The 18,710-nt window shown below is 37.0% G+C and overlaps 1 protein-coding gene across 6 annotated transcripts in view; it reads right to left on the minus strand.

Annotated features, from left to right (window-relative positions):
- The window catches only part of LOC141508420 (disks large homolog 2), a 2,787,507-nt gene that overhangs the window by 285,680 nt on the left and 2,483,117 nt on the right, over positions 1-18,710 (minus strand). For all 6 annotated transcript variants that reach the window (XM_074217018.1, XM_074217021.1, XM_074217022.1 and 3 more), the window contains one exon: positions 8,654-8,768. In XM_074217018.1, the coding sequence (XP_074073119.1) occupies positions 8,654-8,768 (115 nt within the window). The remainder of the gene's footprint in view (positions 1-8,653; positions 8,769-18,710) is intronic.

Genomic DNA, 18,710 nt, shown 5'->3' on the forward strand with positions numbered 1-18,710 from the left:
TGAAGCAGGCAGTGCCAAACACCATATAAAGTACAGCAATGCAAAATGAAAGAGCAACTACCACAAAACAATTGAAAATGAACATTGCAGAATTACAAGGCACAATTGTAGCCTCAAAGAAGGAACATGAGAAGGCATCTCCTCCCATTCTTCTGAAAAAATGGGTTCACAAGTGTGATATACTGCATATGGTTTCAGCAACAAAGAACTGGAAACTAAGGAAGAGGAGCACCTACCAAATGGGGAGTGGCCACATGGCATATGAATGCAACAGAATATGATGTTCTATAAAAATGATGATGAAAGGGACAATTCAGAGAAACCTAAGAAGACATATGAATTGATCCAGAGAAATGAGCAGAACCAGAAGAATAGTTTTATATAATAACAACAATATTTTGAGGACAGACAACTTTGAAAGATTTAACAGTCAATGAATAACCAAGCATAATTCTTGAAGACTGATGATGAAGCATTATGCTCATCTCCTAAATGAGAGATGATGAATTCAGGGTAAAGAGAAAAACATAATTTTTGAAATGGTTGATAATGGAGATTTGTTTTGCTTAGATAAATATATGCATATATATTTTATATATAAATGTTTACATTTATATATACATGCTATATATATACATAAGATAATTGTATAGTTACATGTATCTAGAGGCATATATATGTGTATATAAATATTCACATATATGTATTCATATTTTTTGAAGTGGGAGGAAATGGAGAGAGAAAGATATAGATTTCTGTTCATCCCAAAAAATTTAATTTAAAAAGATTGAATGAGTACATATTCTTTCAAGACTGTTGTTGAAATAAAACTTTCAACAAAGTTAATTGTATACATTTAATGATATCTTTCTTGTGCTGTTTGAGAATTTGATATCATAGTAAATAATCCAAATAAATTATTATAGTTAATATTACTTTACATAGGCATGTGATTTTTTTATCTTTAGTTTTCCTTTACTCTTCTTGCTAGTTCTTCGAGTAAGAAGACCACTCTTACCAAAAGAAAAACAAAAATTTATGAAATACTTGTTTTTTGTATGTTGCTGTGCTGGGATACAAAGTTTTGATAAGGCATAGACTCCACTGTTAGGAGATAAGACATGAAAGTAGTAGCTATAATGTATAATGTATAATTATGACTTGATGGATTTATTAGAGAAGAGCAAAACAAAGTCCAATCTGATGGCTGAAGGGCAAGGTCACTGTTGGCTGACCAGGGAATATAAAGTTTCCTGAAAAGGATGGCACTTAATTGATGAAAGGGAATCACTTCTATGCCTCATTGTGGTCTAGAAGTCCATCTTGAAGGTGGGCGTGGTAATCATTTGACTGGAGACAAATTCAATCTAATGAGTAAAGATCAGCCTAATTAAGGGTAGAAAGGTTCATCACAAAAAGTTGTTCATAGAAACTTTTTTTGGTCCTGATGACCCATGAAACAGAAGTCAATCATCAAGGACTTGTGATTATATCTGTGCAAGAACTTCTTCAACAAAGTAGATCTACCCCTCCTTGGTAGATGCATCTTAGGAATTTGTCTGAGGCTTGAAACAGACTTGACCTCAGTCACACAGCTAGAAGTATCAGAGGTAGGGTTTGAAACTTGATTTTACTGATTCTAAGGTCACCTGTTATGTCCACTGTGCTATGCTACCTCTCCCAAAGTGTGATAAAAGTGTGAACTGATCCTCAGTTCTATATAGTCCATTACTTGGGTTCTCCTCAACTTTGGAAAATCACTCAGATTTGTAAAGAGCTCAAAAGGGCAATGAACTTGGAATCAGAGGACCTGATATTTCTCAACTTTATACCCTTGGGCAATTCCTTTTTTTCTCATCTTTAGTTTCTAAATCAGTAAGGTAGGGAAAGTAATGCCTGTAATATCCCAACCTCAAAGGCTTATCATGGTAATAATGTTTTTGTCCTTCATTTTTGAAGACCACAACATCAGGGAGCTGATGTCATGACAAGCATGTGAACTGGATTTGAATGAGGGGGGATGCTGTGCTAAGTCACCAGTCTCACTTGTATTCCAGAATCATCTAGGTTCAGTGGCCAGATATGAATCAAGATGACTGGAGATGGTCCTGGATGTGAGGCAATCGAGGTTGAGTGATTTGCCCAAGGTCATACACCTAGTAAGTGGCAAGTGTCTGGAGGCTGGATTCAAACTCACATCCTCCTGAATACAAGGCTAGTGCTCTAATCACTGTACCATTTAGCTGCTCCTTATCAAGATGAAACCACTCAGTAAAGATTTGGAATGATTTATTTCTCATTTTAATATGATTTGACCCAGATGTAAAAATGCATGTAAGGATTAGGGAAGTTGAGAAAGATGGAGAAGAGGGATACAGCAAGATTCACTTCTATCTTTCTCTTAAGACTTTCTCTGTAAACAATGGAACTTGGTTTGCTCATCTGATTCCATCATAGGGCTAGGTTCCAATAATCTCATTGTTTAGACATGGAAGCAAATATTATTCTGAACAAAGCTCTATTGCCTGATTATCTCATTTGGGATTCTGGTAGATTTGGTTAATTTTCACTGCCTACAATTCTACAGTATTTAAATTCTTTTTGCATCATGAAAGTGTCTCATCTTGTCCTGAATAGATTTCTTAGATTTAGTTTATCCTCTTGAACAGGTGATCAAATCATGTAAGGCCAAGGGAGGCAAAGTCACATAGCAAATCTGTGGTCCTAAGAGTCTGGTATCTTATGTATCATCACCAATATGTGACATGTCAAATAATAATCTTGACTAAATTAGTCTACTTGTTAGTTCACTTCTCCCTAAACAAAATCCACTTTTAAGAGTAGTGTCATATCTGTAATTGAATTTTACACGACTCCAGCTTCTATGAGGATCTTTAGCAAAAACTAATTAAAGTTCAAGGAATGGGATCCTAAATGCCTTTAAAGTACTGGTGATTTTTATGACAAGTTTAAGTTGAGGGAATAGAATGTTTCAGTTGAATCAGGAAGATTAGTTTGGAATCTCACTTTAGACACATGTAATCAGTGTACACATGGGCAAAACATGGTTTCCTCATTTGTAAAACAAGGGGTTGGATTTCCTTCTACCTTTAAATTTAATATCATATTGATTAGCTGATGATAGTCTAAGATATTCAATTTTCCATTTTCTTTGATTCACGTGGTTAAAAGTATATCCACAAAAGATGGGGGGGGGGTGTTAGTGTATAGTTAGATTTGATATCAGAAGATGCAAATCTGTGCCCTGACCATGCCATTAGGTGGCTTAATCTCTGTGTATTGTTGCTTCCTTATTTGTGAAGATTATAACCTCCTATTTTAGGATGATAAAAATGAGAGATAAACTTCATCAACCTTAATGTAAGATATGAATACACCTACAATTGAAATTTCACCATGACTGGGCCTAGGAAAACTGGGAAGGAAGAGAGTTTGTGGTGGTCCCAACTTTATCTCTCTGGACACCTTTTCTTCTAGACTTAGTTAGATTTCTTCTCAATCATTTCAGACTTTAGAGCCCCTGTATTATCTTCCACATTCAAAACTAGGTCTCAGGAAAGGACCAAAGCATAGTCAATTCATGCCCAAGTATAAATTTAATTCCTTGTGTTTCAATTTCCAAAATAGAGGACTTCCCCCCCGCTTATGGAAAATGTTTTAGACAACCTTGAGTAGTTAGCATAGATGTTTTAGGGTGTGCAGTAGAGAAGGGGTGAGAGGGACTCCTAAAATCCCAAATGGTTAGACCAGCCTGGAGGTTAGACCATATCCCCCCACCCCAACCCCCCAGTCATGTCCATGTCTTGTAGCATCAGAAGCTCAATAGCTTCCTAAATGGAAGAATTTGTTAATGCCTTATAATGCATTTTGGAAAAAAAGTTTATTGTTTTCAACATGTTTTTATTTACTTTTAAGATTCTACAACTATATAAGAGAGTCACAGAGCAGGAAATGCACAATACAGAGAAGTCCAGGATATAAATAAAACATGCCAGCCCCCATCCCGTGTTACATGTACAGTACTATGCATATCAAGAGTCATTTCTATTTGTACAAGACCATCAAAGCATGTCAAGCAATCCACACAAAAGGCAAGAAGAGGAAAGAGGAATACAACCAGATTGGGAATTTGGCATTTGGAAAGCAACTGAAATGACAGTTCCCCAGGGAAGCCATAGAAAGAGCCTAGCTCTGGAAAGGTAAGGTTTCTTGAAGCAACAATTCTGGGTTGAGGAGAATTGTGGGTTAGGGGGAGCAGGCTAGTATCTACAAACAAGCTGTATAGAATCATTCAAGCTAGTACTCCTAATAGGAGTCTGGTGGAGGTGGGGGGAAGTGGAGTATAGGGAACGGAGGAGCCACTTTCAAAGGAGACAGAGGTTATTAGGGGTACAAGACACCATTCTTGGACAACTGTTAAATTGTTTCATACAGTCTAAAGAGTCCCCATGCTTTCTCAGTTCAGTTTCTACAAATTCTATAGCAAGGGTTCCGAAGATTTTTTGTGTTCTGAACATCTTTGGCAATCTATTGATGCCTTATGGACCCTTTCTCATAATAATATTTTAAAGCATGAAATAAAACACAAGATTACAATAGAAACCAATTATATTGAAACAGAGTTTTCAAATTATATATTTAAGAAAAAGTTCATAGACTCTAGAATAAGAACTCATTTCCTAGAATCCCTGCTTCTGGGGTTAGAGGAAGAGAAACAGAGACCTGACCATTTAAAACCAACAAAACATACTACTCAGATTCAAGTGATCAATAAACAAATTGCTCACATTAAATGTCCATGGATACTTTGCTTGATTCCAGTTCTCCAGTTAGGTTTGAGCTGACTTATCATTAAAACTATTTTTTTTGCTTCTTTTAATTTAAATTGTTTCTCAGTGCTAAAAACAAGAGAACTACCTTCTTCCTTGACCTAAAAAACAATCTTTTCTAATAAACATAGGATGTGGGGTAGTGATTATTTCATGAGAGGAAGCACTGGGGAAGCAATGTGTCTAGTGGAGAGGGGATTGGGGCTCAGCTCTGCCACTGACTGTTTATTAATGACAAAACTCATAACTTCTCTCTGAACCTCAGTTTCCTTATCTGTAAAATAGGAGAGGAGTTGAGCCACAACAATTTTTATAGTGCTTTTAAAGTTTCAAAATGCTTTCCTCACAACAACCCTGTGAGATAGGCAGATAATATTAATAGAGCTGTAGATCTTGGAAATGAAAGGGTCTTTGAGATCACACAGTCAAATCTATCTCTTTTTAATTGAAGAAACTGAGGCTCAAGTAGGCAAAAATGACTCTCCTGTGGTATTCTGGTCATTCTAACAGAAAGTATGAGAGAATGGATTCAAACTCAAGGCTTTTGACTCAGCATCTAGGACTTAGACACAAGTTAAAGGTTTTTAACTTTTTTGTGTATCATGGTCCCAAATAATATTTTTAAAAGAATAAAATAAAAATACTATTATTGAAAGATATGCTTTTTGTGACTGTATCCAAATTCAAGGATCCCATTGAAATTCATCTGTAAGAACCTTTGTTGACCTAGGGACCCAGGTTGAGAGCCTCTAAGCAAGGTGATCTCTAAGGTACCTCTGATCTTAAAATTCTATTATGTTAAGCATTAAGTCAAGAACACTCTTGAAGAGATTTGGGAATGTGTCTCTCACCTCTTGTATACTACAGAAACCCTAATTTGGATGACTTTGAAGAAATGTGAAGTTGAAGTAGAAAAATAAATAGTCATCAGGTGCTCATTCGTTAAGGCTTTAGTTGAAGCAGGCTGAGTCAAGTTGTATCCATGAACACATTTTCTTTGCAAAAAATTCCTTTTCAATTATGTCATATAGCTCAATATACCTTCTTTCCCTTATATTTTCCAACAATTTATAATGACACTAGACTTTGCTTGGTCTCCACCTAAACAAGTCATAATTAATGTCTTAACAGGGACCACTTTGGAGTGACATAAGTAGGTGAATCAAACATAGCATTTCTATATAGTAATCATTATCCACAAGGGAGATGGGTCACGGAAAGGAATTCTGTCCCTCTCTTCATTCTCCCCTCAAAAAACAAAAAGATAAAAAACCAACACCAAGAAAACCCCCCGCTATATCAAGGGAATGATTTCTAAAGAGCTATAATTTGTGGGATGTCTCCATGAAGTTAAGTCAGAATTTTTCAAAGCACCTGAACTATTTTTTAAAAATGAGGGGGGGGAAATCTCCCCAAAGATGAACATTACCAAGGAGATAGAATTACTTTAAAATCTTCCTGTCATCTGTTTGTACTACTTTTCTATATTATTTTAAAGTTTCAGAGCCTATGAGTCTCAGTAATATCATTTCCAACTAAGTTATTATCTCCATATAGCATTTTCATATCATTTGCTTTCATTTTATTAATCTTCCATAACAAAATGAAAATGACTAAGCTATTACCAACATAATTTAAATATCTGCTTATAATACATTAAAGATAATTTTTTATACTTCTTCATTTTTAAAAATAGCCAATGACTTTTTTTAGAATAAATTTCTTCTTCACTCTAACCTTCTTTCCTATTATCTGAGAGTTTAATGATTTATCTGCCTTCTGCACTAACCCTATTGGATTTACCAGATTCAATGCCTGAGGCGAACACATTTTCAACTTAAAAAAAAAAAAGAAACTTCTTGTAGAGCAAAGAGCACTGGTACCACAGTGCTCAAGGAGAGAAGATATGGAGACAAATGGGGGTCATTAACTTCCCATCACAGTTGAGATGTTGCTACAACAGACGGGTTCTGGGGTGATTATCAGCATTCCTTGCCCAGATTACACAGAGGTGTATCGAGATAATCTTCTGAAAAGCAGCCGGCCAAATTTGCAAGGGCGACATATATATGTATATATTTTTTAACCTCAGGCATTCTGAGGTTCTGTAGGCCCTTCGATTAATAAGGGGCTCTCTACGTCTCAGGGGGCCCAGCAAAGTAAGGCCCCAGAGAACCTGTAGACTTCAGGATTCTTGCTCCCTTCTTCCCCCTGCTGTGCCTACCTAATACACACAAAAGATAACTTTATAGCCACATTTGAACCAACATGACATTTTAATTAAAGTACTGTCATCTGGGATCTATAACAAGCACCTCATGCTAGTAAAAAACATGAAAAGCAAGGCCCAATGAATATTATACCTCAGCAACAAAAATCACTTAAGATTAAGTGAGGATTCCATATGTAATTTAATTGTAGCACAGCCAACATTCTCTCCACCCCAAGTAAGGGTGGAAATTTCATTTCCATTAATTACATTTTCTATTCACTTCTACCCCCCTCCCACCTTTTTGCAACTCAATTTTAAGTCATTTAAAGTGAAGGAGGTAACAGAACATGCACATTGGTAAACTGGCATGAATGGGAGGCACAATCCTTACAAATATTTCTCAAGACAGTTTAAGAGGGCTATGTGTGCTAGGTAGTGAGGTGCGTGTTATAGGGAAGTGGAGATGTACTACCATCTGTGATGAACAAATACTGGTATGCATTTAAAACTCAAGATTCTTTTTTCCCCCGCATGGTAAAATACACAGCTCTGCCAGCAAAGAACCAAAGGAATTTTATCATTTAGAAAATGACTGGTAAGGGGAAATAATCACAGAGTCTGGCCAATGAGCAGTGTATAAGAGTGGTCTTTTGTAGGGCCATAGGGAAATGATATGTGCTCCTCCTTAAGTCAGTAAGAATCATTAAGAATAAAGCAAACCTAAAGGACAAAATTGTCTATTTCCCATCAGTACACCAAAGTGAATATAATCCTTGCCAAAAAGGCCAAAAGAATTCCCAAGAACGGCAACTAAGACAGTTGAAGACAACCTAAGACTGTCTTCATTCTCTTTCCTAAGCAGTAAGTTGCCAGCATTTAAAACCTTTCTTCCCACTCCTTCCCTACACTAGACTCTGATCTGTTTTCTATCATTCCAACAACATAACAAAGACTAATTTAAGTGGAAAGTTTTCCTTAAAAAGTCTGATTCAAATTCCAGTCCTATAGAAGGCTTAGTTCATCCTGGGAAAGGGGAGCAGTTTACATCCCTGCACTTATGGACTTTTCATACTTTGAAAGTTGATCCAAGAAATTGGTAACAATGCCAATCTTGCATTAGGCCTTGAAGCAAAGATCTGATGGAGAGGACAGGGTGGATGGTATGCTGCATCCTAACAAGAGTCCTTCATTTGCCAAAGAAAATAATTGACAAGGACCTGAGCTCAAAGGCTTGACAAGTTGCATACTTTGGACTTTTAATGATGGCAGAAAACTGAAATAAAGGATTATTATAAAGGAGAGGGTCATGTAAGAGTCAAACCCCAAATCACAATTATTTTAAGTTAATGTGTGGGATGTTAACTGACATTTTGGAATTTTTCAAAAATCTCTCTCAAACGGTTATCAAATAAAGGTCATTGGCCGTGGTTCAATATTAAGTCTTGGCATTGCTGTATTGTTAACTCTGAAGATGTCACCCTGTCCTATGTAGGTAAGTATGGAGCTTTACAACATCATGTGATGGTTTCCATTCATTCCCAAACAAAGTAGAAAAAAATATGAGACATGCAAGATGTTTCAAGAAGCCTACCTGACATAGAGCGAGCGTTTCTGATTGGTTCTCAGGGAGCCGGACCCAGAACTCATGCTGTGGTTCATCATCTGTTCGCGTAGGTCATGGATTTTTGCCTCGAATCTAGCGTAATCTAGTGATTAAAAACAAAGGGGAAAATACTGGTCATCACTGGTGTACCTTAACAAATTTTCACAAACAGAGGAATCTCATCTGGCAGCATTCCTGCACTAAAGATGAGACTCACAAGAGAGAGAAAATGCTGTTTGGGCAGGTCTCAGTATCTTCACAAATTTGCAAGAGAGAGAAAAAAACAAACAGGATCCTAAAGGAATGTGCACAATGGACTTTCTAACTCTGTATTTCCAGTCATTTGAGGAGAAATAATCATTCCTTCATTCATTTATCCATCTATCCATTCATCCATTAATTTAAAAAAATTCTTTAAGCAATGATTATGTGCCAGGCACTGTTAGGCTATGGGGATACAAAGACAAAAAAGAAACATATTCTACTCTCAGGAATTTCATATTTTCTTTGAAGGAAACAGCACATAGACTGAAAAGTAGCTTATACAGACACATGTATATAAACACACATACACAAATTTTCAGCTTTAATTGTTTAAAACTACAATAAGGCTTTTGGGAGACCCTAAAAACATATGTAAGTATATATACCTATTTGTGAACCTATAATATGCATATTCAAACATGTAGGCATATATACATGGATTTAGATACATACACATAGTATATTATTTTGAAGGAAGAATACCACCAAGTACGTGTATAGTATGTATACAGAGCAACAAGGTAGCACTGCAGATAGAGCTCTGAGCCTGAAATCAGAAAGAATCATCCTCCTAAGTTCAAATCTGGCCTCAGACATTTACTAGCTGTGTGACCTTGGGCAACTCATTTAACCCTATTTGCCTCAGTTTCCTTATCTCTAAAATGAACTGGAGAAAGAAATGGCAAAGTACTTTAGTATCTTTGCCAAGAAAACCTCAAATGGGTTGGGAAATTGTCAAACATAAAACAACTGACAATGATGCACATATACATACATACATATATACATACATACATATGTGTGTGTGTGTATATATATATATATATATATATATATATATATATATATATATATATATGTCAGATCCTAGAATTCACTGTAGTTCAACATCTACCCACACAGGTCATGGATCTTTAGAAGCTAGAAAGTAGTTATTAGTATGATTGAATTATAAGATTGAGAACCAAGAAATAATCCTGGAGTTGATCTCATTTAATCCATTCCTTTTACAGATAAGGAAACTGAGGCCAAGAAAGAAGCGATTTATCATATCCCTTGCTCAGCAATCTCACTTATCTTCTTATGACCTTTTGGAACAAATGTTATCACCTACCTACAAATACAAAGATCTGTCATTTAAAAAATAGGAGAAAATGCAGCTTAAATCTCAGGTCTGATCATGTCACTCCCTAATTCAAGAAACTGCAATTGTTCTTTCCCTCTAGGGTAAGATATAAACTTCTCTGTTTGACATTTAAAGCCTCTCCCAGCCTGACTCTAACCTTCCTTTCCAGGCTATTTCACATTCTCCTTGCTCCCATTCTACTTCCTTTTCACACCCTCTATACTCTAGCCAAAATGGCCCTTAGCTATTGATCAGAATCCTATCTCCTGTTACCTTACCTTTGCAGAAGCTGTTCCCCAAGCCTGAATTGCACACCTTTCTTAACTCTACCTTTAGAGTCCCTAGTTTCCTTTAAAACTCACTTCATGCATCACCTTCCTCATGAATTCTTTCCTGATGTCCATATTTGCTAGTGTCTCTTTAACTCCCATCAATTACTTGGTATGCAGTGGGTGTGTTATATATACTTACATGGCAGGATAGCATCATGTAATAAAAAGAAAACAATTATTGCATTTGCAATCAAGGACCGGTTCAAACCTCAGCTTTGCCCTTTATTATTTACATGAATCTGTTTCAACCTCTGTAAACTAAGAGGGTTGGACTAGACAACCTGTAAGGTTCCTTCCAGTTCTAAATTTATGATTCTAAAACCTTATGTATATGTTATCTCTCCCAAAGAAGATAAAATTCTTGTGGGTTGCCACTTTCTCTTTTTTGCCCTTGCATACTCAGCACAATGCCAAGAACATAATGCTTATTGATTGATCCATTGCCCAAGGTCACCGAGGTGAAGTAGGAGATCTGGGATTCTACCCTACATCTTCTGATTTCAACTGGAGGTATTTTTCTACTATATCATACTGATTAGTGCCTAACAGAGGACCAATAAAAGAGCTGGAAAGGATGAGAGGAGGAAGAGATCATTTCCAGCTGGTGGGAGGCATTGGCTCTGCCAACAAGCTTGCCTAAAAACTTTCCAGAATGCCTGCTAACATAGGTCAACAAAAAAGAAGGACTCTGCAGTCCTTCAGAGGGAGGGCAAGTCTCAATCTGATCTGGCAGTTTCAGAGAATGGTCTCCACAGATTGCTCAGTAGCTGTAAAGGCCATCATTAAATTTCATTTAATTTTTTTTTCTGCCAGGCTGCCACCAGGGGTTAAAAGCTTTTGATCACCCCTGCTTTCATCCAGCCTACTAGGTGTGGAAAAATCCACACAGTGGATCTTGCTACTTCAGAAGGGGAAACAAACACCAAAAAATCCTTGGTTTGATATGTGAAAAACTGACAGAGATGAAGCAACTCAAGGACAACTGAATACAGCTACAGCCACAATCAGAGTCTGTAAGGGAGTGACTATCACTTTCTGGGAAAAAATGACTTATTCAGGCCACTCGGTGTTGATAGAAAGGTCTATGATTTAAAAAACAATTCAAAATGAGTCATTTCTTAAATGTTTCCTAATAAGGATTTCCCATGATTTTCTGAAGAAAATGTAGAATAATGCCTTAGGTACCTGAGTTCTAATCCATACCTAGTTACTAACTCATAAAAGGGGCCTGCCTTAGATAGTTCAACTGTAAATGAGATAAGTGGTACTTAGTGAACTCAGATTCACTACCTTGTGATCATTGATTGGGGGACAGAATAGTTGACAAACAGAGCATTATATCTGAATCCCCTCCTTCCAGGAAGACAGACTGAGGAAAGCATAAAACAATGTTGACTGATCATTTATTTTTGCATGCCACAAAGCCTGTATTCTCATTTCTTATTCTCTAGATACCTTCTAGATCATTCTCACCTTGTTTTAGCTTTAGTTCTTTTGCTTCCAAACTAAAATTGTTGACTTTTTGCTTTCCTCTACTATTATCCCCTCAATTCCTGCTTTGATTTTGGATTATTTTATCAGCTGTTCTTTTAATCCCTTGATCAGAAATTATACTTGAGCCTTCCTCCATCATTGCCATCACTACAACACCATTTCCAAGGGGATGGAGGACTTTCCCTTGCCTACTAATCATTTAAGAACCAATTAGACTTACCAACTAGTTCTCTTCTCACCCCTCTTGCCATAAAGAATCAAAATTTAAGATAATACAAGGATATAGGCAGACCCCAACATGTTAGCAGTAATTATTTGTATGAGATATGGTATAAACAACATCATCAAAGATGAGTATCAACAGAAAAGGAGGTCAACCAATCAAGCATTGAGAATGAGAGTCAAAAGGTAGATACCAAGTAATACATAGTATTTTAGGGTTACTAAAAGAACCAGAATAAGATCACTAGCATATTAGGGGGCAAGAGGGGGATTTTTTCAAAAATGGAAGATTTGTGAAAAGATATCAATGAGGTTTTGCTTAGGATAAGGAAACATGGATGTACTGTCAACTTTCCTTGCTAGAGAGTATTCACACCATTGAGATCATGGATCCATGCAAAGAACCTAACCATAAATTGTAGTATTGATTCTATGGGAGAAAAAGATACCTGAATGAATTTCCAGATATAAGTATTCCTAAACTGAGATTTATATAAGGAAGATGACCAAGACTGTAAAGATACTTGAAATTATATTATTTGGGGAGTAGTTAGTTGAAGGAACTCAAGAAGAAAAAACTTTGCCAAGAGCAAGATGACTTTCTTCTAATATTTGAAGGACACATATTGAAATGAGATTTGACTCTTTTTTGCTTGACTCCAGAGAACAAACTAGGAGCAACAGACAAATGGCAGAAAAACAGATTGTTAATTAGTATATACAACTTACTAACAATTAGAGATGCCAAGAAGTTGAGTGGGCAGTCTCAAAAGGTCAAGAGTTTCCCTTCACTAAATGTGGTCAACCGTAATCTAGATGACTAGTTAACTGGACTCTGGGAATGTTTTAGAGAGGATTCATGCTTCTAGAGGGGTTGTACTAAATAATCTTTAATTAAAACCTCTTCCAACTTTGTGATTCTATTTTATGATTTCTAGAATGAAGTGGCTTTCTGGAAAAGTTTAACTGTGAATGATTAGAGCAATAAATGTAGCGGATCGTTATTAATCATATTAATTTTGTGCTTTCAACAGAAATGGGGAAAAACAATCAATAGCAACAATTTACATTCAAGCAGTACTTTATGATTTAGAAAATGCTTTTCTCACAAGAGAGTATGTGTCAAAAGTGGTTTTAAAATTCAAATTCATTGAATTCTAAGATCATTTTTCTTTCTATGAACTCACACTGCCTCCCATGTTCAGCCCTCATCACCACTATGATATCATTTTAATGACTTCTATTCAAAAAGAGGCTCAACTATTCCAGAGGATTAGATAAGAGAAAAGTCCTGGAGAACTTGTTGCTTTTGGGTTCTTTTGGCTATATAGCCATGGTATACAAATCTGTTCTGAGCTTTTTTCTTTCCCAGACTAATGGATGCCAATTCCTTTAGTACTTTCTAAGGGGTCCCTACCTCCCTACCATGATCTCTGAATCATCTCTATTTCTTAGTATCTTCTAGTCATATTAGAAAGAGGGTTGGTAGATCACAAATGTAGATCTGAGGGGTGCTGTAGAGGTCAACTAACCCAACTTTTTCATTTTACAAATGAGAAAACTGAACATAGGAGAAGTAAAGTGATTTGCCCAAAGTCATGTACATAGACAGTTGCAAAAGTGAGATTTAACTTCGAGTCCTCTGCCTTCAAGGGCAGCAATCTTTCTAGAAATAGTACTGTCACGGGGATTGCTGTATGCATATGTATATTATACATATGTATGTTGTGTGTGAATCCTATACTCTTTAATCCCTTTTATTTTGATTGGTAACAGGTCCAAAGGGTAAATAGAAATTAATAGGAGAGAAAAATGAATCTTATTTGGGAAAGATGCATAGCACTTTCAGCTATACCAAGTTTCTCTTTGTCATTAAAGCCCAATGTTTGAAAAACTATTACTTTCCTGATGTTGCTTTAATGTGGACAATCATGAAACCCCATAGGGAACATCTAAATTGCAGGTGCTCCAAAGTACAATAGAAACATTTGTGGAGATTTTGTGGTTGTAACTGTATAAAATATATAACCAGCAATGATATGTGCAAGTACCATAAAAGGCATCATTTAGGGTATAAATTACTAAATAAATCATAGAATTACAGAATTTAAGAGCTGGAAAGAATCTCAGAGGCCATCTAGTTCAACCCATACACAGAAGAAATACCCACTGTCCATCAAGTGGACATCCAATGTCAGCTTGAAGACCTCCCAAAAAGGAAAAGTTCACTACCATACCAAACAACCCATTCTACTTTTGGATAGCTCTGATTGTTGGGGAGTTTGCTTCTTTCTAATTTCTACCTATTGCTCCCATTTATATCTACTGGAGTTAAAAAAAAAGTCAAATTCTCACTCCCTGAGACAGATCTACAAGAATTTGATGACAGTTATTATGACTCCCCTTAATCTTCTCTTCTTTAGGATTCGTGAATTCCTGCCTGAATTCAGTTGACCCTCATAAGTCATAGACTCAAATCCTTTCACCATCTCAAATTCCTTCCCCTGAACACCGTGAAGTTTATAAATGTCAAGACTGAGTTGAAAAAGAACAGAAAATAATGAGGTCTAAAAAGAGTCTGATGAAGGCAGGCAAGAATGGTACTGCCACCTCCTTGTTCCTGGGAACTATGTTCCCCTTAATGAAAACCAAGAGAATGAGGAGCTGCCTTGTAGTTCATAAGAACAGAAATGAGAGCAATATGTAGAAGCTGCAAAGAGGCAAACTTAGGTTTAATGCCAAGTAAAACTCCTTAGTGTCAGTTGTTTTGGCAGCCATATTATACTGCTGACTTACATTGAGACTGGAGTCCACTAAAACCTCCAGATTTTTTTTTTATTTTTAAAGATCAATTGTTACCTATCCAACCTTCTCTCATTTTATACTTTCCTTCTTGGTTATCTCCCAGCCCTCCTGGACTGACTTTCACTGAAACAATTTAGTTTAGTCAATGGGATCCTTTCTATCTTTTTTTTCTGAGTCCTTTGAAATACACACTTACCCAAAATTGAAGATGCATATGTGACTATGCCTCTATTTCCTTCTATATCATGAACCTTAGAATGTAGTCATTGCTTCCCCACCCCACCCTACCTCTCTTGGTTTCCATCATTTCTACCCCAGCAACAATTTCATTCCTTTTAGTGAGAATAAGGTCCAGATGGAAGTGGGTTGACTGGTTAGTGAGAGTGAAGGATAACAGTCAGTTCAAGTGTTATATTGGTTTTCATGAAAAGTGGAAAAAAAAGGTCTCTAGCATACTGGTTAGATTCACCATGGAAAATTTACAGAAAGCCATAAAGAAGAATCACACAAGTTGTGAAGGCATCTGGAAATTGGGAAGGGTCTTCCATCCATACCCTATGAAGATCAGCTGAAGGAACTGAGAATGGTTAACCTGGAGAAGAGTCAGGGAAGGTAATAGCTGTTTACAAAGACTTAAAAGTCTGCCATATAGAAAAGTGAGCAGAAATGCTTCATTTGACCCCAAAGGACAGCTAGGAGTAATGAGTAGAAGTTGCCAAGACAAATCTGGTTTGATAAAGGGAAAAACTCCCTAACACTCAAAGCTATTTAATGGAAGAAGGAATGTGTGATTTCCTGAATTGGCTTCTTTCCCCTCATTGGAAGTTTTCAAGCAAAGACTCAAAGACAACTTTCTAGAAAAGTTGTGGGCAGAATTTTTTTCAAGGCATGGTTTGGACTAGAAGGCTGCTGAGGTCTGTTCTGATTCTGTGATTCTCCGCAAAGACATGGATGGATTGCAATCTGCTCCAGTGAATAGACTACTTTGAGCATCAAAGGTCTATTGTAATATTGAAGCACTAGATTTATCTAAAAAAAAAATCAATCCTATCCATGACATCAAGCCACTGACTTCTTTAATACATCTTTCATTATGTCCCTGAATTTCTTACTGATATAACTTATCTCCTGAAATACATCATGCCATAACTGCTCACTTCCCCAACTTGACACTTCTTTTTACTTTTAACAATACTTTCAAAAGTGCTGAACACCCTACCTACAATGTTGTTGCTGCAAAATAGAATGAAAATAAGGTGATTTAATTCACAAAAACCATTAATATTTGTCTATCCCCCCTTAGAATAGTAGTCAGAAATTGCTTGTTAAAATTTTTCTGGGGGGTTTTTGGTATCATTTATCAAACCCCTGAAAAATGTTCTCAGTGCATGGATTAATAACTTTAAGAAAAGCATTCAGCTTCAGATAGTCATTTTATCTTCTCAAATAAATTTGATTTCTTTCATTACTCCTATTTATATGCAGATCAGATTGAGTTAGATTAATCTAGATTGAGAAGCAGAGGGGTGGTGGAATTTACCACATTTGGAATGCAAACAATGAGTATCAACTTAAATAGCCAGTAAGTCATTCCTTCATCCCCACTCCACCACCATGGACAGCACAAAAGGCAGGGAGGAAGGAGGAAGCGGGGAGAGAGAGAGAAAAGAACAAATTGACAATTTGGATTCAAATGCTAGTTGTTCTTGGGCGGCTAAGTGGGGCAGTGGATAGAGCTCTGGGCTTGAAATCAGGAGAATGAGTTCAAATGTAACCTCAGACATTTGCTGTGTGACCCTAGGTAAGTCATTTTACCCTGTTTGCTTAAGACTCCTCATCTCTCACATGAGTTGTAGAAGGAAATGGCAAACCATTTCGATATTACTAAGAAAACCCCTAATGGAATCACAAAGTTGAACATGACTAAAATGACTGAACAACAACAAAGCTAGCAATGTTGTCTACTGTCTGCCATCACTTTCTGCTGGCTTCATCTCCCTCACCTTTCAAATGAAGAGGTTGGAAGAAAGATCCTGACAGCTTTAAAGCTCATGATACCTCATAGTGTTCTGTTAAGAGAAGCATTTTGTGGGGCGGCTAGGTGGCGTAGTGGATAAAGCACCAACTTGGAGTCAGGAATAACTGGGTTCAAATCCGGTCTCAGACACTTAATAATTACCTAGCTGTGTGGGCTTGGGCAAGCCACTTAACCCTGTTTGCCTTGCAAAAACCTAAAGAGAGAGAGAGAGAGAGAGAGAAAAGCATTTTGTAAAGTGCTATCTAAATGTAAGCAGTGATTATTAGGCCATTAATCCTGCTGCTGCCTGGATTCAGGGACAATCCTTCAATGAAATTTTTTTCAAATAGCCGGTGATACTTGGTGACCTTCTTGAAGGCTCAACATGATTATGTTACCTGTTATTAATTTCATTAGCTTTCCCATAACCATTCATCAAGGGTTATTTGTTCACTTGCTAGTCTGCAAGAAATTCACCCATCCATGTCAGGCAAAAATCCACATCTGAATTAGCTCGGGGGGCTGGGTGTTCTTTGCTCTGAACTGACTCCCAACTGGCATAGAGAACCAAGTCTGAAGTGTCTTGATTAACACTTTTTGAAAGGAAGGCATCTGACTGAAGCTTAATAGAAAATGGGACAAACATTTGATGATGGTCTAAATTGTACTCTATAAAGTTCTGGGGTATTGGTCTGGAGTAGTGGCTTGGTACATTTGGAGGAGCACTGCACTTAGGGACAGTGATGGTGCATTCTTATCAATTCTGTGATCTCAGGAAGAAAGACCTAAATTCAAATCCAGAATCAGACATTTGCTAGCTGTGCAACACTGAACAAAATCAGTCTCACTTTCTGTCTGCCTCACTTTCCTCAGAAATATAACATCTACTTCACTAGGCATCTTTATGTGAGCATCAAATGAAATTAACTTTGTAAAGGGTTTTGAAAAATTTTAAGTGCTATGTCAATGTGAGCTATTATGATTGCTAGGAGATGCTTCCCTAAACTCTGTACCTATGGTAGGTAATAACAGGAGGTCACACAGCTCTATCTGGGAGGCTTAAAGATAAGCAGAGTGTTTTACAAACAGAAGGCAGTGGCATAGTAAAACGAGCAATGATTCCAGCATCAAAGAACCTGGGTTCCAACCTCATTTCTAACATTTAGCTGTGTGATCTTGGGAAGTCATTCAAACTCAATGAGTCTCAGTATTTTCAGCTATAAAAAGAAAAGGTAAGTCTAGAAGCCATAGAAATCTCTTTTAGTTTAGGATAATAGGAATGTCTTACATTGCTTAGAGAACTGAGTCTGGAGTAAGAAGGATCCAAGTGCAAATTTAGTCTCAGACACTTACTAGCTGTGTGATCCTGAACTGGTTATTTAACTCTGACTGACTCAATTTCCCACTCTATGAGAAGAAAATGGCATGCCATTCCAGTATCTTTGCCAAGAAAACCCTAAATGGGATTGTGAAGAGTCAGATATGACTGAAATGACTCAACAAAATTACAGTGGGAGTAATCAACCCCCTTACCCTCTCCGTGGATCCCTCTTCTCCCCTTCTGATTAGCTCTGGAAAGAGAATATCATATAGAGCAAGCCTTGGAGTTGAGTCAAACTTTCCTGGCCACTTCCAGGGACATGTGTTTAGTACTGGCAGCAGTCCCTTAGTCTTTAAGAGGACAGGGGAAAAAGCTGCAACAAAAAGTAATGGACACGCCATAGCTCTTTAAAAGAGTGATTGCCCTCAGGTGCACTGTATCTTTTTCTCAAACTTTGGGGCTTC

Source organism: Macrotis lagotis, chromosome 1 (assembly GCF_037893015.1).
Source record: "Macrotis lagotis isolate mMagLag1 chromosome 1, bilby.v1.9.chrom.fasta, whole genome shotgun sequence".
NCBI classification, from domain to species: Eukaryota; Metazoa; Chordata; class Mammalia; order Peramelemorphia; family Peramelidae; genus Macrotis; species Macrotis lagotis.